The 25,034-nt window shown below is 58.7% G+C and overlaps 1 protein-coding gene across 1 annotated transcript in view; it reads left to right on the top strand.

Moving 5' to 3' along the window:
- The window catches only part of TUB (tubby bipartite transcription factor), a 53,155-nt gene extending 29,423 nt beyond the window's left edge, over nucleotides 1-23,732 (top strand). The window contains exons 2-12 of the mRNA XM_023754568.1: nucleotides 9,774-9,825; nucleotides 10,248-10,410; nucleotides 13,551-13,682; nucleotides 15,096-15,263; nucleotides 16,723-16,844; nucleotides 17,251-17,448; nucleotides 18,204-18,316; nucleotides 19,122-19,239; nucleotides 20,729-20,827; nucleotides 21,048-21,219; nucleotides 21,623-23,732. Coding sequence (XP_023610336.1) covers nucleotides 9,774-9,825; nucleotides 10,248-10,410; nucleotides 13,551-13,682; nucleotides 15,096-15,263; nucleotides 16,723-16,844; nucleotides 17,251-17,448; nucleotides 18,204-18,316; nucleotides 19,122-19,239; nucleotides 20,729-20,827; nucleotides 21,048-21,219; nucleotides 21,623-21,756 — 1,471 coding nt within the window. The 3' untranslated portion in view covers nucleotides 21,757-23,732. The remainder of the gene's footprint in view (nucleotides 1-9,773; nucleotides 9,826-10,247; nucleotides 10,411-13,550; nucleotides 13,683-15,095; nucleotides 15,264-16,722; nucleotides 16,845-17,250; nucleotides 17,449-18,203; nucleotides 18,317-19,121; nucleotides 19,240-20,728; nucleotides 20,828-21,047; nucleotides 21,220-21,622) is intronic.
- The last annotated feature ends 1,302 nt before the right edge of the window (nucleotides 23,733-25,034 follow it).

Genomic DNA, 25,034 nt, shown 5'->3' with positions numbered 1-25,034 from the left:
GTTATGAAATTTCGTTGTTAGGCGTTGGGCAAATGGTGTGAAATCCACTTTCTGGTTTTTTGCTTCTTAGGTTCCCGTATTATAAGTAACATGGGTCTTTGGTAGATATCCAAGCTGGTTATTTTGAAAAATCCATTGAAACTTGCATGCTTTCTTTTGTCAGTCTTGGAAATCAAGGTATTAGTAAAACTTCCCCCACTGGGATCCAGATTAGATTCAGGGAGTGGAAGTGGAGCTCTCTCTCAAAGTCAGACCACGTGAGAGAGAGGCAATGGTCTCTCCCCAGGGACTTTTGTGTGGAGAGCTGTTTTATCATATTAATTGTTTTTCTATCATTATATTTTTGGGCCAACATTTTGCATTCCAGCTGACACTCATCCCCGGGGATGCATTGTAGAACAGTTAGGTGTTTTTTTTGTGTGTGTGTTTTAATCCAGCCAACGCGAAGAAATATCAGCTGTTCATGTACTTAGTTCCTTCTTAGGTCCATTATAAAACAGGAGGGGACCTAAACCTTATTATAAACTCTTTCATTCTTGTTCAGTAAAAACCAGGAATAGAAAAATTCTAGAACACACGGCTCTCCTCCCTTCTCCCCTGAAGACACCGGGCAGGGTGGAGGGCGCCGGGCCGGGGCTGGTGGGGTCACGGGCGGGGCGCGGGGCACCCTCCCCATCTAGCCCCGAGCTAGGAGCGCGGGTTGGAGGTGCCGATCCTTCCCACCCCAACTTTGGGGGCCCCGGCGGACCGAACCCGCCTGTCTTGCTCCGCCCCTTATCCTCCAGGGTTGCTGGAACGGGCCAGTGCTCTGGGCCTGCGTGGGCCGTACTGGTCCATGTGGCGCCTGGGGCGGGAGCGCGGTGCTGTGAGCCCCCTCCTAGGCCAGCAGAGCCCTGCGCGCACTCCCGGCCGTCTGCAGGCATGGCCCCCGCGGGACCTCCGCGCCGGGTCACAGTCGCTCCTGCTGGTCCATTCACACACTCAAGGCGTGAATTCCTGGAGACAGTTATTCTGAACCAAGAGCACAGGCGGCTGATATACGCATGCACCATGCAGCTCTCCACACACACACACACACACACACACACATGCAGTGCTACATATGTGCACGCGTACATAGGCTGTATTTGAAGAGTACCTGACACCTACTACTCACTCACAAGTACTCATATCTTTCAGAGGCTCACAAGTCCACTTGCTGACAGGTCTATTCCTGGACACACACCAACTCACAATACACAGCTGCCTTTACATGCACAGGAGCACTCAAGAACCCAGGCACACTCAGATAGCACAGCCAGGCACGGGGCCTGCCCAGTGACAGCCGGGCTTCCCCACCTGTGTGGAGGTTGGGGTAAGGGAAGGTCTCTGGGGCTTTGCACAGGTGCAGGCCTTTCCCCCATCCACCCTACCCAATTCTCTCCATTACCACTGTAAGGCAGCTCATTGCCATGGTAGCGCCAGATCCTTGGCCACCCATTGGCTCCTCGGTTGCCAAGGGCTACAGGGCTGTCTCTAGGCCTCCCAGAGAGGCATGTGTGTAAAAAGGGTCCCAGACTGCTAGGGTCCACTGTGTTCTTGCCCACTCAGGTGCACATGCCGGTGGGTGGCAGAAACAGGCCTTCAGGGTCTGCCTGGTAACAGCCTGCTCTCAGGAAGGGACCTGATTCCAGTCACCGATCGAAAAGAACTCTGACAGCTCTTCTGTGCGTCTGTCCAGATAGCATGCAACATGGAAACCAGCTGAAACCGCCCCGGGCTTTGTTAAAGCAGATCCTTCTGCAAACGAGCGCCTGTCACTGGCTTGGGGACTCAGGGCTGCTTTTGAAAACTTGCTGTTGTCTCTGATCTCGACCCCTTTGGGGGCTTCATGGCTTTCCAGGTTAGAATTTGTGGGTGCCCCTCTCACCAACACACATGTGCACACACAAGTCATCCATAGGGCTTCCTGCAGACACATGTAATCACACCTCAGAGTCTCACATAGACCAGGGAGATAGTCCTATCAGGGGACTGGGGCTGGGCTGACTCAAAAGAATGGCTACTGCGTACAAGGGCATCAAGGCTGGGGGCACAGGTAGTTCCTGGAGCATCCTGGCTGTCTTGACACGTATGGGCTGACCTTTAGAAGACAGTGCAGCCCCACAAAGTACCATTAACCTTTTCTTGCCACCCAACAGAGGGGCCTGGATAGTTCCTGTGGGCTGAGTGGCCTCTGGTGTTGTGGACGTACCTGTATGGGGTGAACGTGGCGGGGTGTTGGCCACAGACACTTAGGAGGGAGGCAAGGGGCAGCACTTGTGGCTGTGGATATGGTGATGTGTTTAGCGTCTGGCAAACGGAACCAGGCCTGCTCAAGGTTTAAGGAAGCCCTCCCAGGAGCCAAGGACCAAAGCAAGTGGTTGCACAGGTCTTAGAAAGAGCCTGCCTCAGACTGGGAAGGCTTAAGCCTGCCTCTGGAAAAGTGGGACCTAGGAATGTGGGGTTGTCTCTGGGAATGACTCTGCCCATTGAGTGTCCAGGGCACTGGCATCATGCAAGGAGTGATTTGACACTTGCCCAGCCCACGCCCAACCCCTGCCCCCATTCCTTTCTTGGACCCACACTCCACCTTGAGTACAAAGTCCTGTCCCCCTGGGGACCTAACCCTGAGGAACAACTGGACACCCACGTGGCCTTGCCCTGCTTGCTGTCCCATTGCTCTGTCACCCCTGCCTTTTTGCTCTGCAACAGGGAGGGTAGGTGTAGAGCTGGGGGCAGGCCGCACTTAGAAGTTGCCAGAATCTCTTCTGCCCTACCGGGGTCTTTTTGAGCATGCACTGAGCCGAGAAAACGTTGGCCTTGGGGTGCAGGCTTCCGGAACGGGAGACCTGGGCCGAGAGGAGGAGATGCACCTTGCCTCTTGCCTTAATGGGCTGCTGATTGCAGTCACAGCCACGTGCCTGTGTGGTCACAGAGAAAACGGGGGCAGGAGACGGGCGCGGCAGTTTACTTGCTGGTGTGGGGGATGGGCGCGTGTGCTGTGCTTTGGCGTGAGGTTTCCCTACCGTCGCAGCATGTCAGCTGGAATGTGTCATTGGGTTTGGGGCTGAGAGGCCCATTGATTTCTTGTTAACGCTGCTGGTGATGGTCACACCTGTGCTCCCTGGCCTGGCTCAGTTTCTTTGAAGCAATGATAATCGCTCATAATCTTCTTAAGGGCAATTGTGACTCCGTTTATAACGCTCACGAATTAATTTCACACTCGGACTTAGAAGGAAGCCATTTAGTTGGTAAAGTTTAACAATTGGAATGGTTTGCCTTTCATTTTTTCTATTACAACTAATTCCATTTCTGCCATATTCTCTTCATCTCTGTTCTTGAGGAGTTAAATGCCCCTAGTTCTCGACCTTCTGTGAGTTGTGGGTGAGAGTCAGGAAGGACCTCGAGGGGTGGGAGTGAGAGAGTCTGTCCTCGGTCCTGCCCCGCGGCTGTTGCCTGGTGTTCCTCTCATCAGGCCGCGAACTCCTGGAGAGCAGGGACCTCAGCTGGTGCTTGGCTGTGTGCCTGGCGTGACCCAGCAGACAAGATGCCCATGACTTTGAATCAGAGTGGCACCCCCAGGTAGCTTTTAGGACTTTCCTGGCCCCACCGAGGGACACAGCGCTCTCCCTCCACAGTGGGGCTCCCCGGAGTCTCTAGGTCACAGAACGAGGCTCTCAGGGTCCTTCCAGACCACGGAGTCCTGTGTGGGTGCTCCCTGTGCCTCCCCAGGGACGCCTTCCACCAGAGGCCGGCTGTGACCATCAGAACGGTCTTCCTGGGGGTGAGCTTACGCGTGTCTCTTGTTCCCCTCCACGTGCCCTTGTTAGGATCCTCTACTACAGTGGTTCTCAACCTTCCTAATGCGGTGACCCATTAATACAGTTCCTCATGTTGTGGTGACCCCCAACCATAAAATTATTTTCGTTGCTACTTCATAACTGTAATTTTGCTATTGTTATGAATCGTAAATATCTGATATGCAGGATGTATTTTCATTGTTACAAATTGAACATAATTAAAGCATAGTGATTAATCACAAAAACAATATGTAATTATATATGTGTTTTCCGATGGTCTTAGGTGACCCCTGTGAAAGGGTCGTTCGACCCCCAAAGGGTTGAGAACCGCTGCTCTACTACTTCCTCAGTCCGCTTTCCAGGGAGCAGAGTGACTCCTGGTGAAGCCAGACTCCTGGCTCTTGCGCTTCTGCCTCTGGTGGAGCCCCAGTCCCCAGACGCTATGGCCCATGGCCTCCCCTGGTGAGGCAGGAGGAGCAGGACGCCTGCTCCTGGGTCCACGGTGATTCTCTCTCTACTCCTTCCTCAGGCCCAGTCGGGGTGCCTTCTCGCTGCGCCTGGGGAGGAAGGAGCAGAGGAGACACAAGGCAGATGGAGCTGACCAAGGGGCAGGGACCCTGTGGACCCCTCAGCCTGGTCTCTGCCCTCTTCCTGTACGGGACCTTCGGCCGCAGGCGGTTCTCGGCGTGGCCTGTCAGCACGGGCAGAGTGAGGCCATTAATTCCTCCCTCTGGACCCCTGCTTCTGTTGCAGCCCTTGAGCCCTCCTTGCCCCATGGGATGGCCTTGACTCCCTGACCAGTTACCTCGAGGCCTCTGTAAACAGAACCCCAAAGTCTGTTCCCGGCTGATGTCAAGCCCCGTGCTGCCTGTGTGGGCAAGGCCTGGGTGTTGGCACCCACATATGCGACTTGACCTCCTCCTGTTAGGTGTCTGCTTGTCTTTCTCTCTGCTAGCTTATCGGAGTCTTCTGAATTCCTACCGTCCTGGTGAGTGTCACCTGTGAGGCCTGCCTTGTCGTCATTGGTTAACATGCTAACCAAGAGAAGCAAGATGCTAGAAACCTCCTCTGACTCTGTCATGACCCAGAAACCTTTGAATGTTTGTCTAATTGGACTAGCGTGCCGCTTGCATTGCCTCTTCTCGCCCGCAAGTTATCGTCAGTTGCTGGTCCCTGCGATTCCATGTGGATGCCTGGCTGTTCTGTCTTCCCGTTTTCCCAGTAGCCCCGAGGACCCGCGCCCTGACTTGGGAACTTGGGCTTGCTCTGAGTGGTCACTTGTCTTCTACTCAAACCGCCGTCCAGCTGTTCAGTTAATCCCTTCCACAGTCTTCCCTGAGGCCTGCGTTGGCTGCTGATCTGCAGACTACAGTTTCTTACCCCAGCAGAGGATCAGCCTCACAGCAGCTCCCCACATTCTTGTTGGTTCCTGATGGTCCTCATTTGCATGCCGAGCATTGGAACCACCTGGGAGACTTGCTTTACAAGAGAGAGTGAGGCGGGGTATTGAGCCTGGGCATCTTCCCCAGCAGTTCCAAATTACCAAGTCAGGGCCGATGCCCTAGTAGTTTTAATGCACCTGGTAAGTTAGGACGCCAGTGGCCGGAATGGAGGCGCCTCATGGCTGGAGGCTGGAAGGCTTGTGAGCAGCATGGTTCTCTCCCTTCTTGAGCTGCCCCCCCCCACCCCCCATATCCACTCCCAGTTCCCATCCCCACTGTTTCCACAGTGTTCCAAGCAGCCCTAGGCCCGTGGTTTTCAGTCGGTGTGCCACAAGGATTTTTAAAACATGCAATACCTGACTATTTAGTCAGAGGCACTGACCTCTCTTCTCTTAGATCAGGGGTGGGGAATGTCTGGCCTGCTGACAGTACAAGGCCCGTGAAATCATTTGGTCTGGCCTTGCCAAGGCTAATGGGGCGAGTTAAATCAATGTTTGACCAAATATAGCAGGCTAATTTTTAAGTTGATAATTTTGTATGGCCCTCGAATGATACTATAAATATCCAAATGGCCCTTGGCAGAGAAAGGTTCCCCACCCCTGCCTTAGATTGTCAAGTAAAAAATGACAACAGCCAACGCAACAATAGCCATCGGTGCGAATGAATAAAAATTATGCCCATTTCTTTTGTTAAATTGGCAAAAAATGTAGTTTTTGCTGTGTCACAGAATTTTAGTAATTAGCTTATGTGTGCCACGAGATGAAAAGGGTTGAAAGTCACTCCCCTGGGCACTGGATGCCTGGATGTGCTGGGGGGCTGGGAGGGTGTCAACATTGGGCACAGGGGTTGTAGCCGGGCACCTGGGTGGTCTTTTCTTCCCTGATAGCCCACTTCCCTTTTCCCAGTCCACTGTGCCTGAGGGGGAAGAATGAGGACAGGAAGGGGAGGGTGAAGGGGGCATGGAGAGTGGGTCTGTCCCTGGGTTGGCCTGGCCCCCAGGCCCCTGTCAGCTCAGGTGGATTAGCTGGAGCCTGTGGGGTGATTCTAAGAAGGGGCGGGAACCAGCTTCCTAACTACGTTGGCCTGTGTGGCTTTTCCAGCCCCCAGGAGACGTGCCCCCGCACTCACTTGTTGTCCAGCCGGGTTCACCCTCGGATATCTGTCTGACCTCAAGGCAGGCAAGGAATGCACAGAGGCTGTCCCCCTGGGTGGCGAAGAGGCCACCTCAGCGGCTGGTGCTTTCCTGGGCTCCCCGGTCTGGCCCCCAGCAGGAGGTGACCGGAATGAGGGAGCCACCAGGGTCAGCTGGAAGACCATCCACCAGGGCCCCGCCTCCCGTCAGAGTCTCCTGGCGGGGCTGCAGCTGGCAGCCTGGGCTTGGCAGTGATTCCATAATTGGAGCCTGAGTCATTAAAAAGCCATTACGTCTCCTCTCATGGTTATCGTTCAGTGCGGCCTAGAGCAGCGCCTGTCGGAAAAAGGGCGGCTGGGCGTGTTGGTGGGAGAGGAAGGTGCCTAGGAGAGGTGCTGCAGTGGGCGCTGAGCAGGCAGGGCCTCCCCCTGTGTGTGTGTGTGGGGGGGGAGGCTGGGCTGTGGAGGAGGTGACTGCAGCTGGGGTTCCGCCCTCCCTGGAGACAGCATTGTTGTAGTTATTGTTCCCAACAACACGCTGCTGTGCACCAGGGCAGGTGTCGGCTCCAGACACATGGGTGCCAGGCAGCCAGGCAGCCAGGACGAGCTGGTCCCTGCCGGGCGACTTTGCAGCCCTCCTGGGATCACTGCTGCACCCGGGCCCACTTCCCTCCCCCGCGTGCCCACTCCCGGAGCCTCATGCAGGTGTGTGTCCTTCGGCCTGGGTGGCCTTGCTCAGCCAGGCGCATGCTTATCCTCCAGCGCATGCTGCTCCCCCAGCTGCCGCCCACCCTGCGCTCCCTCCTCCCCGCCGCCCCACCGCCTGGTGGGAAGTGAGGTGGCGGGCGGGCAGCTCTCTGGCACTTCCAGGACATCGGAGTTTCTGGAATTCTTTACAAGCCGAGCCCTTGTATCCATCCATCTTTCTCTGAAGGCCGGCGGTTAAGTCTGTTTTGTCTGTAGCCCGACCTGGGGACTGTGTTATTAGTGGCTGCGGCTCTCTGTCATCATCCCCCGTCAGGGAATCGGGTGGGGGCAGAGGAAGAGGAGTAGTTTTCATGGGAAGCAACCCCCTTCCCTGGGTGGAACGTGTGGAAAGTCCACGGCGGCGGGGCAGCAACCTGTGGTAGGAAAACACCCCCAGGTGCAGATAAGGACACGGGAGGGGGCACTGGGCAAGGGGGCCACAAGGGCTGGAACCTTCTATTGTCAGCCGGGCAGCCCTGTGTCGTGACCCAGCTGTTCAGGAGGTGGCTTTGCTAACGTGAGCTTACCTCTCAGCTGGACGTCACACCTTCTCCAAATGGCCCAGCACCATGGAAGTCATCTTTTTCCTGCTCAGCCAAACCCAGGGCCCGGAATGTCCCCGAGGAGTACCCCTGGCCCTGCCCTGTGAAAGGGCATGTGGCTTGCGTCATCCGGGAAGCCATGACCCTCCTGCTACAGGAAGAGAGCCAGTGCTGTGTGAGATGACCCGGGCTCCTGTGGCCAGGCCACTAGCACGGGACAGGGATTGCAGGCTGCCCGGGGCGTGCCCGGCCCAGAGCTTGGCAAGCAGAGCCCAGTTGGCTGTCAGGCACGTGGCTCCTGTCAGCCAGGTGTCATGCAGACTCAGCCCTGGAAATGGTGCCTGCGGCAGACACGGGGAAGTAGTGTGTGGACACAGGCGCCTGGCGCTGGTGTTCCTCAGATAGGGCGGTGACTGCAGGTGGAGAGGCAGGTGGACAGCTGGAGCCTCTCAGGCCTGGCAGGGCCCGGGCACCGTGCTCTCTAGTACCGTCCCCCTTTCTCCAGGACCCCTGCTGCCCTCCCTCGGTGGTGCGTGCCTTTTCCGAGGGGACACCCATCATCCCACCCGTTTGAGATTAGGAGCTGGTCCCCGTCCTCGGTCCTGGCGGTGCTCTCGGCGGTCCCAGTGCAGCTGTGTGCTGTTGGGCAGGTGGGCAGTTTCAGGAAGGCAGGTCTGACTTAGAAGCACGTCTGTTGGGTTTTCTCCTGGGCTGTGGCAGCTGAGGTTTCGGAGAATAAGGCTGGTCTGTGCACAGCCCCAGATCACAGTCAGGGCTCCGCCGAGTGCAGAGCCGCCGTGCGTGTCAGGAAAGCCTTCCCATTGGCTAGTAGGTAGGATGCCGCCGGTTAAGGTATGCAGAGCCCTCATCAGTGTGGCCAGGGAGGAGGGTGGTGGGCTGGCTGTGGTCATGGACTTCCTGCCGCTCTCTGGCTGGCTCCCCAGCCCGCAGAGACACAAATAGTTTGGATGAGCGGAAGGGACAGTTCAGGTGAATGAGTATTACCGCCAGAAGGGCTGCTACTGCTGTCAGGAGGAGTGGAAATGGCTCCACTTGTCTTTGGGGTGATTGGACCTCATCTTTCCCCCGTCCATGCACACTGCACTCACCCACACACAAGCACGCCCGTCTCTTACACAGGTAGATGCACTCGTACATTTGTGCACATGCGCGAGACATACTTATAGCCTCACACACGCAAACCTCATGCACTCGGGCACATAACCGGGCCAGGATGGCATAAGGGGTTCCCAGAGCTCAGCCCCTCAGGCTCCAACCCCACCCCATGCAGCTGGCCTGACCTTACAGAATTGGGGGCCTAGGTCCCATGTATGTGCCTTGGACTAGAAAGAAAATTAAGTGGTTTGAATCACCAGCTCGCTGCTGTGCTCTGCCTTCCTGGGAGGCAGGGCCAGTCTGTGTGAGACGACGCTGCCTGTCCTGATACCTCAAGGGTTCGATGCCCTGGTGCTGCCTGGCGCCACGTCTGTGGCCAGGGAAGGGTCCAGTGGCTGGTTGGTGGATCGTGTGTTGATGTGCCCACCCAGCCCCAGCCCCACCCTGAGGGACTGGTTGGCCACTTGGCCGCACTCCCCCTTGGCCTCAGTGGGCAGTGTCAGCACCACTCTGCCACCGGGAGAGCCAGGCGCTTGCTTTGAACAGATGAGGAGAGGGTCTGCCCAAGGGCCCAGGTTTCCCCAGAAAGGACCGAGAGGCAGGGGGAGGGGTAGGGAGATCTGAGAGGGAGCCCGAGTGGGCAGATCCCTGGTTGGAAGCCTGGCCTTGTGCCCGGCTTGTGCCCGATGCTTCTGGACAGGTGCCCTTGGAATGCAGTCAGGCCGTGCTCATGGGCCCAAGGGAGAAGCCTCCTGTAGCTACAGGGGCCAAGGATCCCAGCAGGAGATAAGCTCCCAGAGCCACAGGAATATAGTGCAGGCCTTTTTGTCTCGAGCTGGTTTCCAGATAGTAGCCCACCCTTCCTCTCAGCCATGATGGGAGGGGTTTAAAGAACCCAGATGTGCTGGGTGGGCTCTGGGCCGAACCCTGGCACCTCGTGGGCAGGCCCTGAATGCCCTTCTCTCCCTCCGCAGTGTCTTAGATGATGAGGGCAGCAACCTGAGGCAGCAGAAGCTTGACCGGCAGGTGAGTGAGCCTGGGGCCGGGTGGAAGGGTGGGCACTCGCCATCCTGGCTGCCCCCTTCCTGGGTGATCCTGACTGGTGGGGAGAGCGGCCCCCCCCCGCACACACAGAGCAGCTCTTTACCAGCTCAGCACTGACCAGTACACGGGGCTTCTGCCACGCAGGCCACTGGGGAGCTGTGGTCCTGCCAGGACAGTTCCCTGGGCTGAGTTTTGCCTCCTTTTCCTGGACCCCAAGTCTCGGGGCACCAAGGACATGAGGCCTTGGCCCAGAGGGGACGGTGGCCCCCATTGGGGTCTCTAGAAGCAAGCTGAGCTAGCAGGGCCTTCTCTCTGCTCCCAGGCTGGGAGCCCTCCCTCGGGTGGAGGCGGCGGGCTGCCCCCTCCAGCCCGGTGACCCCCATGCCTGTCCGGTGCCTCTGCAGCGGGCCCTGCTGGAGCAGAAGCAGAAGAAGAAGCGCCAGGAGCCGCTGATGGTGCAGGCCAATGCCGACGGGCGGCCCCGAAGCCGGCGGGCCCGGCAGTCGGAGGAGCAGGCCCCCCTGGTAGAGTCCTACCTCAGCAGCAGTGGCAGCACCAGCTACCAAGGTACACCCTGCCCTTGGGACAGCCAGCCCGGGAGGCTCCACACTCCTCAGGGACTCCTGCTAACCTGAGCAGGCAAGGGCCCTCTGTCAGGGTGTGTCCAGGCTGCGCGTGGCTCCCAGCGGGAGCAGACAGCTGAGTGGGGCCGGTGGAGGGAGGCTGGGACCTGGAACCTTGGGCTTCTGGGTCGGGTGCTGGAGCCAGAAGCTAAAACTTTATTGATCTGGGAGTTCAAATGTCCAGGTTTCTGATCAGGAGAGTTTCACCGAGAGGAGGAGGCAGTTCCTAGGAGCAGAAGGGTCTGCTCCCCATTGGTGTTCTGCCTCCTGGAGGAATGCTCTCAACATCCCACACCAGCCAGTGTCTCCTGCGAGACACCTATTGCCTCCCCTCCCTGGGCTCCCCACGCCTCCGTCTTCCTGGCTTCTGACCGCAGGTCCTTGCACAAGGCCATGGTGACCAGCAGCCTCCAGCTCTCCCATCTTTGCACTCTGCTTGTCAGCAGAGCTCGTCCTGGGATGGGGGAGGGGTGGCTTCATTACCTCCCTGAGCTCAGGACCCACCTGTGGGTTAGGGGAAGAGTACCTCAGACTGAACAGAGGGTTGGTCTCTCTGATCGCTAAGGAGGGACTCAGATGCAGTCCCACTGCCCCCTGCTGGTGCAGGTAATCCCAGTGCCTTCTCTGTCAGATGGTGGTTCCGAGAAGGTGGCATCTGGCTTTTGCAGTTGGAAGGAACCGTAGCAACCACGGCGCTCCCCTCCTCTGTGGCTTCCTCAGGTCCTGCAGCGCCAGCCACTTCCAGCTCCTGTAGTTGCCTCAGCTCAGGGCTAACCTTTCTCATCTGACTGTCGGGCCCTCCCCACAGCCCTGCGCACTGTGTCTCAGGTTCCGCTAACCCAGCCCTGAGCACACGGGGTCCCTTTCTCTGTGTCTTGGAGGGCAGCACCTAGTGCCCAGTCTTGGCACAGCACCCTGGACAAGCTCCGTGCCCTCTGTTTGCCCTCGTCCCACTGAGGAAACCCATTCATACCTGATAATAAAGGCACTTGCCAGTGGCTAAGCATGGTGCTGGGCGCTCTACCTGCGTTACCTCATTTATTCTTTACAGTAACTCGTTATCCCCACAGGATCGATAAGCATTTGGACTCCCAGGGGGTCACCGACTTGCCCGTGGTACGTTGCTAATGAGCATCGGGACGAGGCTTTGCACCCAGGCCGGTCGGGCTCCAAATGGCCTCGCCATCATGTTTTGTCACCTCCCTGACAGGGGGGTCTGTCACAGTGATTTCCCTGTGTGGGCTGCCGTTCAGCACCAGCCAGGCTGGTATGGCAGTACTCCACCGGAGGCCCTGCACAGGACGGGGACAGGGACCTCAGCCCCACACTGCTGCCTTGGACAGCCAGCTCCGGCGGCTCCACGCAGACCTGGCCCTGGCCCCACCCTTTCCTGGCAGCCCCGTCCTCACACTTTCTCCGTGAGCACGGTCCCGAGTGGCAGTGGTGCCCTGCAGGGAAGGCACCTGCTGCTGGGTGGGCATCCCAGCCCGGCTCTGCCAGGCCTGGCACCTGACCGTTCGAGGCTGCACGTGGGATGGGAGCCTGCTCCTGGGACATCAGGCCCTGCCAGTGTGGGCCGCAGGCCAACACCTTGAGGCTTTGAGAGAGTCTTACAAGACACCGGTGCGCAGTCATGTTGGCAGGTGCCTCTCGATCTCTGAACTGTGTGCCAGGCCCGCAGGAGGGACCAAACTCAGAAGGCAGTTTCTGGTCATGCCACTACCTGCTCACCTGTGAGTGAGCACGTCACTGGCCCTCTCTGGGTTTGTCTCCTGTAAGGGAGAAAAATTCTTCCAGACTTTGAACATTGAAGCAGCCATCGTGCTTCGAGGTCCATCGTGAGAGTCCAGACCAGGCTGGGTCCTGCTGCTTCTGCTGGGCTCTGAGGTGGACACAGCCCCAGAGGGGCTGGCCGGCCTGGGATTGGTGTTCCCTGGAGCACCCCAGCCCTCCCCGCAGCACTAGCTTTCTCCTGCTCCGCCCCCTGCTGGCTCTTGGTGTTAAATACAAGGGGAATTTGACCAAAATGAGGGCCCGGGACCTGATTACAGATCCCAGGTCTCTTGCAGCCCTCCTGGCCCAGGCCCAGCTTCACTCGGACCCTGGATGCTCCACGCCCAGGACCTCTGTCCCTAGAGCTGTGATGTATTCATCCGGTTCTTAAGTATTTATTTTGAGGGCCTACTGTGTGTCAGCTTCCAGATTAGAGGCTGGCAATGCAGGGTGAGCACAAGCAGGTGTGGCCACTGTTCCCTCGTGGACCTGATGGTCTGAGAGGGAGGAGAGCTGAGCAGGTGGTCACAGGTGTGCTTTGTGGGAAGCTCTGTGCGTGAATGGCAGACCCCCCTCCCGAGGAGCTGGAATCTGCAGGAGGAGTGGGAGTTAGCGGACGGTGGCATCGGGAGGCAGCGGGACAGTGAGAGCGAGGCCCCTGTGGCCGGTGGGAGTCCAGTGTGCACAACAGCACGGTGTGGCTGGGACTTGGGCCTGGGAAGTGAGGCGTGTGCGGTTCGGCCAAGGCCAAGGCGAGGGAGATAGAGGAGCCAGACTTGCAGGGGAATGTCGGTCTTCATCTTAAGAGCAGTGAGAAGCGGTTCTGGGACTTGGAGCAACTAGGGTTCTATGTGGAGGACGTGGAGGCCACCACCTGGGACCCGCCCGAGGCCTCTGTGCCGCTCCTGGTGTCCGGCTGTCTCTCCTGCCTCGGGGCGCTCTGCACCCCAGGCCACCATGGGCTCGTCCCCCCAGGGCAGTGCAGGGCCCCTGGAGTGTGGCCCTCGTTGTGGTCTCTTCCAGGAGATGCAGCCTTTTCCGTCTTCATCCACCATATCCCAGTCATGCTCCCCCCCCCCCCTCCCCCCTGCCCCAGCTCAAACAGTTGGCTGGCCCAGAGCTTCGGTTGGTCATGGTGTGGGCAGGCTGGGTGCCACCTCCCTGTCCCGGGCACCTCTGCCTGGTACAGATGGGTGGTGGGAGGCCCTGCTGGGGTTGGGGAGGCTGGAGAATGTGCTGGGAAGGGTGTGAGCCGGCGCTCTGGTCTCACCCAGGGCCTGTCTCTCCTGTCTCGGGCTCTCTCCTAAGCAGTTCAAGAGGCCGACCCACTTGCCAGTGTGCAGCTGGGAGCTGCCCGCCCAACAGCACCAGCCTCAGCCAAGAGAAGCAAGGCAGCGGCCGCCGCAGGGGCCTCGAAGAAGGGGAAGAAGGGGAAGCACAAAGGTTGGCTTGCCCCCTGACCCCCCACAGGAGGGTTGGGAGGCTCATCTTCCCAACCTGGAGGCCAGGGACAGGTGGGAGGCCCCGGGGGAAGGCACCAAATGGCACTCAGGGCCCCACCCAGCTGGCTCACAGGCCCCCTCTAGCTCACGGGGCACCTGGGCTGGCCTGTGGGTGAGGGGCAGGCCCTCCATACTGCCAAGAAGGGAAGTCCAGCGCAGCTACGGCCCACGAAGCCCCTCCCCTGCCCAGCCTGAGAGCCCTCTGCCTCCATCCCGAGCCAGGACACTTCCCGTGGGGCTTGCAGCCTCCCAGTCACCCTGGGGGCCTCCGCCACTCCCTAGCCTCAGCGCCACCCTCGGGCCCGCACACCAGTCTCCCTGCTCCTCTCTCCCCGAAAGGTCCCCAGGGACAGGTACGGTGGCCCCTGCCCCGAGTCCTGTTTCTGTGGGCTGGACACCTCGTCTCCTCAACCACATGTGTGCCCAGTGGTTTCCAGGCCTCCGGTCGTGGTGGGACGGCGGGTGGGACGGGGGAGCGGGGTGCTGGCCACAGGCTTCCGGGGCTGACGGCTGTCTTTTGGACATAGCCCACCCGGACAGGGTGGCTGCCACCGTGTGGACCAGGCCTCCTCAATTCAGTCACCGAAGCTGTGGCAGCTGGGGAGGAAGGCGGACACGGGATGGGAGAGCCTCTGTGTGGGAAGGCGCACGTGTGCCAACCTTGGCCTTTCCGAAGGGCCCGTGTGTTTTTGACGACGTGCAAGTTGACTGTGTGTGTCTGAGACGGAACGTCAGCACTGATGGCTCGCAGCCGGCCACATCCGTGAGCGCGTGGTGGCCCCGTGTGGTGTGGATGGTCCTGGTTCTCCGCTGAGTCTTTTCACTGTGAGCTGGCTTTGTAGGTGGCTGCCGTCTGCCTAGGGATGTGAGGCGTTTCAAACCAACCCTCGGCAACTAATTCTGGGGACAGCGGAAGTGACAGAACCCATGCCCCTTCAGAGCTGACCAATCATTAAGAGGCTGACAGCAATCATTCGTGTTTGTTTTTTTTTTAATATATTTTATTGATTTTTTACAGAGAGGAAGGGAGAGAGATAGAGTTAGAAACATCGATGATAGAGAAACATCGATCAGCTGCCTCCTGCACATCTCCCACTGGGGATGTGCCCGCAACCCAGGTACATGCCCTTGACCGGAATCGAACCTGGGACCCTTCAGTCCGCAGGCCGACGCTCTATCCACTGAGCCAAACCAGTTTCGGCAAATCATTCGTTTTTTAAAAGTCAGTTTTGCAAGTAAAGTTCTGCAGAGGGCCCCCCCACTCAGCCCTCACCCACTTCGTGGCTGTCTGTGGATCCAGCTCTCCTCCCCCTCCCACTGCCCTCCGGGACTCAGAAGTGTCCCTGGCCTGCAGGCGCCGGCGGGCCAGCGGCTCTGGCAGAAGACGAGTCTGAGGCTCGAGGCCCAGTGCAGATCCTGACTGTGGGCCGGTTGGACCACGCCCAGGACGCAGGGGAGACGGCAGCTGGTGGGGGCACACAGCCCAGCGGGCAGGACCTCCGTGCCGCGATGCAGAGGAAGGGTGAGCCCCGTGGGGGTCCAGCGACACCCCAAAGCTCAGTCCCAGGTTCTCAGATGCACCCTTCTTGGGGAGCACGACCCTCCTGTGTCTCTTCCAGCCCCTCCCAAACCCTGGTGCGGGGCCCGGGAGACCAGTGGAAAACGCGGGCAGGGGCCCTAATAAGGCCAAGTCAAGGGAAAGACGTATGAGCTAGGGTAACCAGCCAGCCCACAGCCCAGCCTGTCTCCCCCACTCCTATCACCTGCCCCCAAGGAGGCCCTAGCTCTGGGGACAGATTTCCGCTCCCTTTGGTTCCTTTGAAAGAGCTGCTTTTGTAAAATGTCCCCCGTCTGCTGAGCCAGAGGAGCAGGGCCAGGATGCTGAGAGGCAGGGCAGATCCAGGAAATCTGCTAGGATAGCTTCCCCACTGGGAGCCCTGCCCCAGGGAGCCCCTGGTGGGGGGCGGCCAAGGGAAGCCCAGCAGCGCCCACATTCAGGGAATCAGAGGCTGGAGAGGGCGTTCAGTGGGGAGAAGCACACAGACAGGACCTACCGCAGGCTGGGAGGGGAGGAGTCAGCCCTGCACTGCAGGCTAAGAAGCTGGCCTCTCCCAGGCACATTCCATGGTCTGTGCCTGCCAAGGCCTCTGGGAAGCCTGAGGCCAGAGAGGAGGCTCCCAGCACAGGGTCAACCCGTCAGGCCTTGCTACACAGGAGGCAGGCATGGCGAGTGCTGGAGAGGAAGGGGGCAGAGGGACTGACCTGAAGCTTGGAGTGGGGGGCACAGACCCCAAGGATCGTGACCAGTCCCAGCATGTACCTCAGAGTGTGCCCTTGTGTATATTGGGACATCTGTGGGCATGTGTGTGAATGTGTGTGTGCACCTAAGGCCTGGCGTGTGTGCATGCAGTATGATGACTTGGTGCCTGTGAACAGGTGTGTGCCTGGGTGTGTATGTGACCACGCCTCCCACCTGCTCCTGCCTGGGTGTGTGTATGTGACCACGCCTCCCACCTGCTCCTGCCTGGGTGTGTGTATGTGACCACGCCTCCCACCTGCTCCTGCCTGGGTGTGTGTATGTGACCACACCTCCCACCTGCTCCTGCCTGGGTGTGTGTACGTGACCACACCTCCCACCTGCTCCTGCCTGGGTGTGTATGTGACCACGCCCCCCACCTGCTCCTGCCTGGGTGTGTGTATGTGACCACGCCTCCCACCTGCTCCTACCTGGGTGTGTGTATGTGACCACACCTCCCACCTGCTCCTACCTGGGTGTGTGTATGTGACCACGCCTCCCACCTGCTCCTGCCTGGGTGTGTGTATGTGACCACGCCCCCCACCTGCTCCTGCCTGGGTGTGTATGTGACCACGCCTCCCACCTGCTCCTGCCTGGGTGTGTGTATGTGACCACGCCTCCTATCCTGCTCCTGCCTGGGTGTGTGTATGTGACCACGCCTCCCACCTGCTCCTACCTGGCCCAGGCATCTCCAGTAGCATGAGCTTTGAGGAGGAAGAGGAGGATGAGGACGAATACAGCTCCAGTTCCTCCCAGCTAAACAGCAATACCCGCCCCAGCTCCGCCACTAGCAAGAAGTCCATCAGGGTGAGTAGGGAAGGGTGGACGGCAGTGCAGGGCTGGTCACTCACCCAGGCTGCAGGGGAAATGGTGTGGAGAAATGATGGTGAGTGGCTCGCCGGGCTGGGCCCAGATGCCTACCTATTGAGAGCTGCTCAGGCCTGGGCTCTCCCGTCCCCCCTCCCCCCAATCAGGTCTCTTTGCCAGGCCAGGAGGGTGGGGGAACTGGAGTTGGACAGGATGACCTAAGAACCTATCCCCAGGGATGGCTGAGGGAGGGAAGGGCTGGGAAGCTAGCTGATGACCCCAGGGCCAGGCTGGCCCGCCTGCATCCCGGGACTGTGTCTCATCTCCCACCACCACCACATGAAGGGTCAGCTCTGGACCCCAGACCCCCAATTCCAGCTGCTCGGGGTCCCACTCTTCCCTGTAGGAGGCAGCCTCAGCCCTCAGCCCAACAGCCCCAGAGCCCTCGGCAGAAGTTGAGGTCCAGGATCTCGAGGAGTTTGCACAGAGACCAGCTCCCCAGGGCATCACCATCAAGTGCCGCATCTCGAGGGACAAGAAGGGGATGGACCGGGGGATGTACCCCACCTACTTTCTGCACCTGGACCGAGAGGACGGGAAGAAGGTGAGGGGCGCCTGGACGTGCATTTCACCTGCAGGCTTGAGGGCCTGGGGGCTGGGATGTGACCGGCAGCCTCAGATCCAACAGCCACCTCTCAGCTCCCCCAGAGACTGAGGCCCTCGTGCCTGGTCAGTGCGCACCTTTGTGCTGCCAGTGCGTGTACCTGTGTGCACGCCTTTGTGCTGCCAGTGTGTGTACCTGTGTGCATGCCTATGTGTCTGCCAGTGCGTGTACCTGTGTGCACGCCTTTGTGCTGCCAGTGCGTGTACCTGTGTGCACACCTTTGTGTCTGCCAGTGTGTGTACCTGTGTGCACGCCTTTGTGTCTGCCAGTGTGTGTACCTGTGTGCACGCCTTTGTGTCTGCCAGTGTGTGTACCTGTGTGCACGCCTTTGTGTCTGCCAGTGCGTGTACCTGTGTGCACACCTTTGTGTCTGCCAGTGTGTGTACCTGTGTGCATGCCTTTGTCTGCCAGTGCGTGTACCTGTGTGCACGCCTTTGTACTGCCAGTGCGTGTACCTGTGTGCACGCCTTTGTACTGCCAGTGTGTGTACCTGTGTGCACGTCTTTGTGCTGCCAGTGTGTGTACATGTGTGCACACCTTTGTGCTGCCAGTTTGTGCGCATGTGTGTGAGCACACCGTGTTCTGGAACTGAAGCGAGGGAGAGTCCCTTGTGTGAGTGAGTGTGTGAGTGGCACCCGTGATTGTGTGGGGATCAGAGGCTGGGTCTGGAGTGTAACTTCCTCTGCTTCCCCAAGGTGTTCCTCCTGGCGGGAAGGAAAAGAAAGAAGAGTAAAACATCCAATTACCTCATCTCTGTGGACCCTACAGACTTGTCTCGAGGCGGGGACAGCTACATCGGGAAACTGCGGTACCAGCACTCCCCCAGGCGGGGTGGGCAGGCTCTCTAGAGGGAGGAGATCTAGGCCAGGAGTCAGATCCTCTCCGTGGGTCCTCTGTCCCTCAGATCCTACCATGGGCTCTGCCAGCCTAGAGCCAGGCTTGGAGGTGGGCCTCACACACCCACCCTAGGCTGCTCCCAGCCAGGTGGGCATAGGCCCACCCTGAGTGACGGATCAAACCCCAGGATGTCACTGATGATGTCGGCCTCCACGAAGTCACCTTGGCCATGGTCAGGGCTGAGGGGCAGGGCTGAGAGTGAGGCCTTGACGGGAGAGAGAACCACCTTGGGGAGAGAGGAAGGCTTGGAGCCAGCCCCGGGGGAGGAGGGTTTGCTGAGGAACGGAGGGCCAGATTTGGGGAGCGTTAAGTCAAGCTGAGAGGTAAGGAGCCAAAGCTGCGGAGATGGGGCTGGACCAAGACTCGGGCCGGATGGGACAGAGGTCAGCTTATCCGGTCTGCATGGCGTGCTGCGTCCCCTCTGCGGTCTTGCCAGCTGCCATTCAGTTTGCTCACGTCTGTTCCTCCAGGGAGACACTGTGGCACCCTGACTTCCCTCCCTGAACTTACCCCTGAACCAAGATGTTCTTTGATTCAGTTCAGAGCAAGTCCAGGCCTTTTGCCCTTTAGATGGGGACTCAGTGAGCAGTGTGCCCCACACTGGCTCCTGGCTTAGCCCAGAATGCTTTGCAGGCTCCTCACAGGACAGACTGTTAGCTGTTTGCTGCCCTGGGCAGAGGGTGGGTGACCCTGTACTGATGGTGCCTGCCCTGCAGATCCAACCTCATGGGCACTAAGTTCACCGTTTATGACAATGGAGTCAACCCCCAGAAGGCTTCCTCCTCTACGTTGGAAGGTGGGACCCTGCGTCAGGAGCTGGCCGCCGTGTGCTACGTGAGTCCTGGTCCCTGGTCTCTGGTCTCCAAGTAGGATGTGACGGTCAGGACTGGCGGCCTGATCTGTGGGCTGTCCCTGTGGGAGACAAGCTGCAGGGAGGTGGGCTGTCCCCTGGAGGGGCCCTGCCTGGGAGAGGGGCCCAGGCCCTCTCCTCTTCTGAGTGCAGCTCCCAGGGGGCTATCTGCCTGGGAGAGCTCTGGGAACCAGGCCTGGTCTATGCAGCCCAGCCCTGGAGCCTCCTGGAAAGGAGAGGCAGGCCTGGGTTCTTGTCTGTGCATCCCTTCCCTCCTCCCTCTAGCATCCTGATGGACGAAAGGCCCTTACGTTATCTTACTGGATGCTCAGAGTCCAAGAGCTCAGTCTTATTATTTTTAAATAATATTGATGAGAAAACTGAAGCTCAGGGTGGGTCACTAGCCAGTGTCACACTCAGACCGAACGGGAATATAAGTACAGGGGATTTTACTTCATTTTGAAATGAGGGATTGGTACCCCATCAACTTGGGCTAATTGGGAATCCATAGCCCTTTGGCTGTTTTGTATGATCCTATGGTGCCACCTGCTGGTCAGCTTTGGGGATGCAGTCCGAATCTCTTCAAATACCAAATCTCTTTAAATACTGTTCCGGGTACTGTTTGAGGCACTGAGGATATAGTAATGAACAAGAGACATAAACGTATACCCTTATGGGACTTAAACCCTTAGTTTAAGGAGATAAGCTATAAAATAGACAAAAGCAAAATATACATGTTCCTGATAAATGCTAAGATGGAAAAAATAAAAGGGGGAGGGCTGTGAAGTGTCCAGGTGTGTGTGTGTGTGCGTGTGCTTTTAGGGGGATGGCAGGAAGGGCCTCACCGAGGCAGCACTGGGGTAAAACCCAGAAGGAAGTGAGGCCAGCCGTGTGGGTGTTGGGGAGGGCACCATACAGTGTAAGAGTCCTGGACGCCTGGCACATGGGGAACAGCAAGGAGGGTGGCGAGTGCAGGGAGAGTAAGTGCTGAGGGGTAACCGTCTTCAGCTTTTACTCTGAAGTAGGAAGGAAAATGATATGACTTAACAGGACCACTGGCTGCTGTGTGGAGAGCAGGTGACAGGGAGGGGGAGGGGCCAGGGGTGGGAAGGAGGAGTCCACTGGGGTTTTACTGGGAGCTCAGTGAGACGGTGGTGAGAGTGACCGGATTCTGGATGTAATTTGAAGGTAGAGCTGGCAGCATTAGCTGATGGATTAGAAGGTGGGGTGTGAGAGAGGAGTCAGGTATGACCCCAGGTAGTTTGCTGACTTGCTGTTGAGTGAAGCAGAGAGGACTCTATAGGGAGCTAGTTAGGGCAGGGACTCAGGAGTTCGCGTCTGGACGTGCAAAATTTAGACGCCTGTTAGATGTTCAGGTGGAGATGGTGAGAACTAGCTCATCATCTCTCTTCCCTCCCTCCAGCCTCCCCAGTAAGTCGAGTCCTCAGGTGGCCACTGTTCTCTGTTTCGCAGGAGACTAACGTCTTAGGTTTTAAGGGGCCACGGAAGATGACTGTGATTGTCCCAGGCATGAACATGGTTCACGAGAGAGTCTGTATCCGGCCCCGCAACGTGAGTTCCTCCCCCACCACACCCTGCCCCCCTCATCCCAGCCTCTGCATGAGCTCCTAAGGGCAGAGCGCCAGCTCGTGTGTCTGCACGGGAGGCAAAGTGTGAGCAGCCCGGGGGGTCTGGTGAAAGCTGGGGACCCCCAGCCCTGGGCCCGATCCCATGGCCCTGGGTTGGTCACGGAGCCAAGGCCGGGCCTGGCTCAGCAACGTTGCTCTCTCAGGAGCACGAGACGCTGCTAGCACGCTGGCAGAATAAGAACACGGAGAGTATCATTGAGCTACAAAACAAGACGCCTGTCTGGAACGATGACACGCAGTCCTACGTACTCAACTTCCACGGGCGCGTCACGCAGGCCTCCGTGAAGAATTTCCAGATCATCCATGGCAACGACCGTGAGTGTCTGCCCCGACGCCTGGCTACCTGCATGCTCGCCAGGCTCAGCTCAGGGCTCCGCTCGCTGGCCCTGCCGTGCGGCCAGTGCTGAGGACCCGGTCGCACAGCTTAGATTCGCTGTAGAGACCGTATGCCTGGGAGGCCGGGAAGGCCCTGCGGAGCCTGGACGTGGGCTCTGTGTGCTCAGCAGTCCGGGTGGGAATGTCTCTCTCCGTCCCCAGCTCCTGGTGTTTGCATGCTCCCTCTGTCCTGCCCTTCCCCCACTGGTCTGTTTCATTTCCCATGAGATTCCCTGGGTACCTCTGCCTCTCGCTTTCTCTTCCCTCTTGTGATCTGCGTGTCTGTCTGTCTCTCCGTCTCTCCCGTCCTGACTGTTCCTGTCTGCACGGTGCCCGGCTCCAGCGGACTACATCGTGATGCAGTTCGGCCGCGTGGCAGAGGACGTGTTCACCATGGACTACAACTACCCGCTGTGTGCGCTGCAGGCCTTCTCCATCGCCCTGTCCAGCTTCGACAGCAAACTGGCCTGTGAATAGAGGCCTCCTCACGTCCGTCGGGGTGGCCCAGCCCGGAGTGGGGCTGCCTGCCTGCCCTCTGTACATAGGCCTCCTGCCAGATGAACCTGTGGCTCTCGGTGGGCCCCCGGCCCAGCCAGCCAGGAACTGGCTCCTCTGCCCCCCTGTTGAGGCAGAGAAGTGGGGTGTGTGTAAAGGGCCCACAGTGAATTCTTTCTGTGCCCCAGGATCCACACACACACACCCAACCTTGGGTTAGCATCCTGCTGCAGTCGTGTTTGCCAAGCTGCGAAGGCAGGAAGAGGTGTAGAGGGAGAGGAAGCACAATGCCGGGCTGCTGTGGCCCAGCCACCCACTCAACCCAGGAGTCGATGAGCACGGATCCCGGCAGGGAGGGGCACAGTGAGTGTGTGTGGAAGGCAGTCACCGTCACACAGCAAAGGGCTTGGTAGCCGAGCCTGGCCCTTAACTGCAGGAAGCCCCCTGACTTCAGGCCTCAGCCAGGCCTGGGAGAGGCCAGCAGGTAGGGGAAGGGTCAGCGGCAGGACCCTGTCAGGGTTGCAGGGGCCTGGCTGTGGGAGCTGCCTGGTGGCCTCGGGTTCTAGCTCATTTGGTTTCTCTAGGTTTTCTCTGTGCACAGAGGCAGCAGGAGGCCAGCCATCAAGGCCAGCTGTCTTAGAGGATGGCCTGCAGGACACAGGCTCAGCATACGGGAGGTGCATGGAACAGGCGTCCTGGACCAGGCTGTCCTGGGAGCCCTCAGCTACCCCAGCAGCTCTCTGCCCAGCAGCCTCGGTGCAGGAAACATGGACGGGCCTAGGTCACCAGCCCCGGACTCCACACAGGTAGGCGTGCCCGGGCTGGGGCTGGTGAGCTGCAGGTGCTCTGCCTGGGCTTCAGCTCCTGCTGCAGTGAGTGGAGGTCGTGGCTGCTGAGGGCCGCACTGCGTGGTCCTCGGAAGGATGGGGCAGCTGAGGAGGGCAGGGAGTACTGCAGAATCACTAGACATGAGAGGCGGCAGGACCCTTAGAGATCAACTAGTACAACGGCCACCATAGGCAAATCACTCAACGTATGGTACTTGCCTGGGGTCACCTGGCTGGTGAGTGGCAGGGTCAGAGCTTCAGCTCCCTGGATTTCTGTGTTCCCAGCATCCCCCCAGAAAACCATTACCTATGGCTTTCGGGCCTTCCCGGGGCCCAGTCCGATGCCCTCGCCCCAGATGAGATGGTGTGCGTTCGGGGTGTTGCGGCTATAGACTGAAGTGGAAACTATCTCAGTAGATTGGCAGTTCCCTGCTAAAAGCCGTCTGGCTTTTTGCCTGTCAGACTGATCAGGACTGACCTGTGTCTGGCTCCCCCAGAGAGCAGGCCTAGCGAGGCTGCTCCCCATTTCTGCACGTGGGTGTGATGGGCGGTGCGTGTGCCGGGCGGGGGCCTGATCTCCTCCTCCCCCAACATCCTCTTCTGAGGACATGGGAACGCCTCTTGCCTTTCTGTCCTTTTCCCTGGTTCACCCTGATGGAGAGCAGGCGTCAGTGGGAAGCAGGCAGTTCCTCCCTTCAGAGTAGATGTGCTTGGAAAGGCTGTGTAGAAACTGATGCTTTGAAAACATGTCAGCGAGGTCTGCCGTGAGGTGGAGGAGCTGTTCTGACCTGAGTGGAGGTAGTGCGCTCTCGCTTCCCTGAAGCACAGGTTTCCCGGGCATACTGAGAGCCGGGTCATCTGTCACAGCCGATCGCCCACCCCCGGGGGTTTCCGAGAGGCCCCTCCAGGGGGACCATTCTGAGGGCACTGCGGCTTTCTGTAGAGGGCCGGTCCACATCCCAGGGAACCTTGCGGTGTCCTCCTCCTTCCCATGGTCCCGTTCGGCTCTTCCTTTTCTGACCTGGGGAAGAGACCTGCTGCCAATTGGGGTGATGGAAACTAGATGATCTCTAATGTCTGGTCACGCTGTTTCTCTGAATGGGATTTAAAGGCAGAACAGCTGGTGCTGTATCCTAGCTGGTGCTGTATCCTAGGGAGAGGGGAGGAACCAGAAGCACAATGGCAAACTCCCGCTTTCTCCTCCAGCGCACGGGAGCTGGGCTGGCTGGGTTTTGGTGGGACCCAGAATGTGGGCTGAGCTGCTCACTGGTTGTGCAGAAGGGTAGCTTAGCAACAAGACCCTCTGTTAGGCATTGAGTGACAAGCAAGAACAGTTGTCACCTGCTCGAGACCCAGCCTCAGGTCTGTTCTTACGGCCCTATTCCTGGTGACGCTGGCTGTCCTTGACCACTGGCCCCAGGATCCACACACACCCCCAAGAGCTGTGGGCCCAAAGGCTCGAAGCTGCCAGGGCCCAGCCTCTCCCGTAGTAAGAGTTCTTGTTCTCCACCCAGATGGCCCTTGGTTGGGCAGGGAACTCGAGGATAGAATGGGCAGTTCCTGTGGGCATGGGGCAGCTGGGACCGTAGGCAGCCCTCCTGGGACTGCTCCTGTGACTCCTTTTGGGGCCACACCCCAAACCTCCACGCCCTCTGCCCAGAACAGTTCTGCAGAGTGGCGACATTCACTTCCCGCCTCTTCTTTTTTTCTGGCTCCAAGGTGCTCTGTGTCTGTCTGCATCTCTGTGTCTGTGGTGTTTGGGGAAAGGGCAATCTGCTAAGAATCAACTGAGGTTTGTTTCTAAGGATGAGCAGGAAAGGGATAAGGATTCTGTTCATGCCGTTCGGGCTGTTAGGAAGCGCCAGCGTCTCCCAGGTTCTGATTAGGAAAACATGGTCTGAGAAAGTGGTCCGTTCCCATTCTGCGTTACCTGGGGACACTCGTGTGTCGTGTGCACGCTTTTGGACGAACCTGAGCATATTCTAGTGACTGTGCCTTAGAAAACGCGGCACTAGTTCAGAAGGAGCACGTAAGGTCCGCCGTGCTGCGGACACGTGCTGGGAGTATGGTAACCGCAGGCGTGAAGAGGCCTTTGGAGTCCGCCTCCCAACAAAGGCAAGAAAACTGTAGAAGTTTTTGTCTATAAAGAGCAGGGCATTTGCCTCTAAACTGAACAAGCAACAGCGCTGATGTCACACTAAGCTCCGTGCACTCCTCGCAGTGGGGTCTGCAGGGACGGGAGATGCTGGGCTGGCACATCTATGGCTGTTACGCAAGCACAAATCCCATCTCCCTGGCGGAGTCCTGGTTCCCCCCGACTGCAGCGACACTGGCATTCCCTTCTGGAAGTCCTCCCCCGGCCGGGATGTGGTGTGACCAGCACACCTCTCCGGAGAGCGGAGGGAGTCTTCCTCCCGGTGCCCAGCATGCCTG

Source organism: Myotis lucifugus, unplaced genomic scaffold (assembly GCF_000147115.1).
Source record: "Myotis lucifugus unplaced genomic scaffold, Myoluc2.0 scaffold_61, whole genome shotgun sequence".
Taxonomy (NCBI): domain Eukaryota; kingdom Metazoa; phylum Chordata; class Mammalia; order Chiroptera; family Vespertilionidae; genus Myotis; species Myotis lucifugus.
Note: the sequence above shows the minus strand (reverse complement) of the source record. Positions and strands in the feature narration are given on the sequence as shown.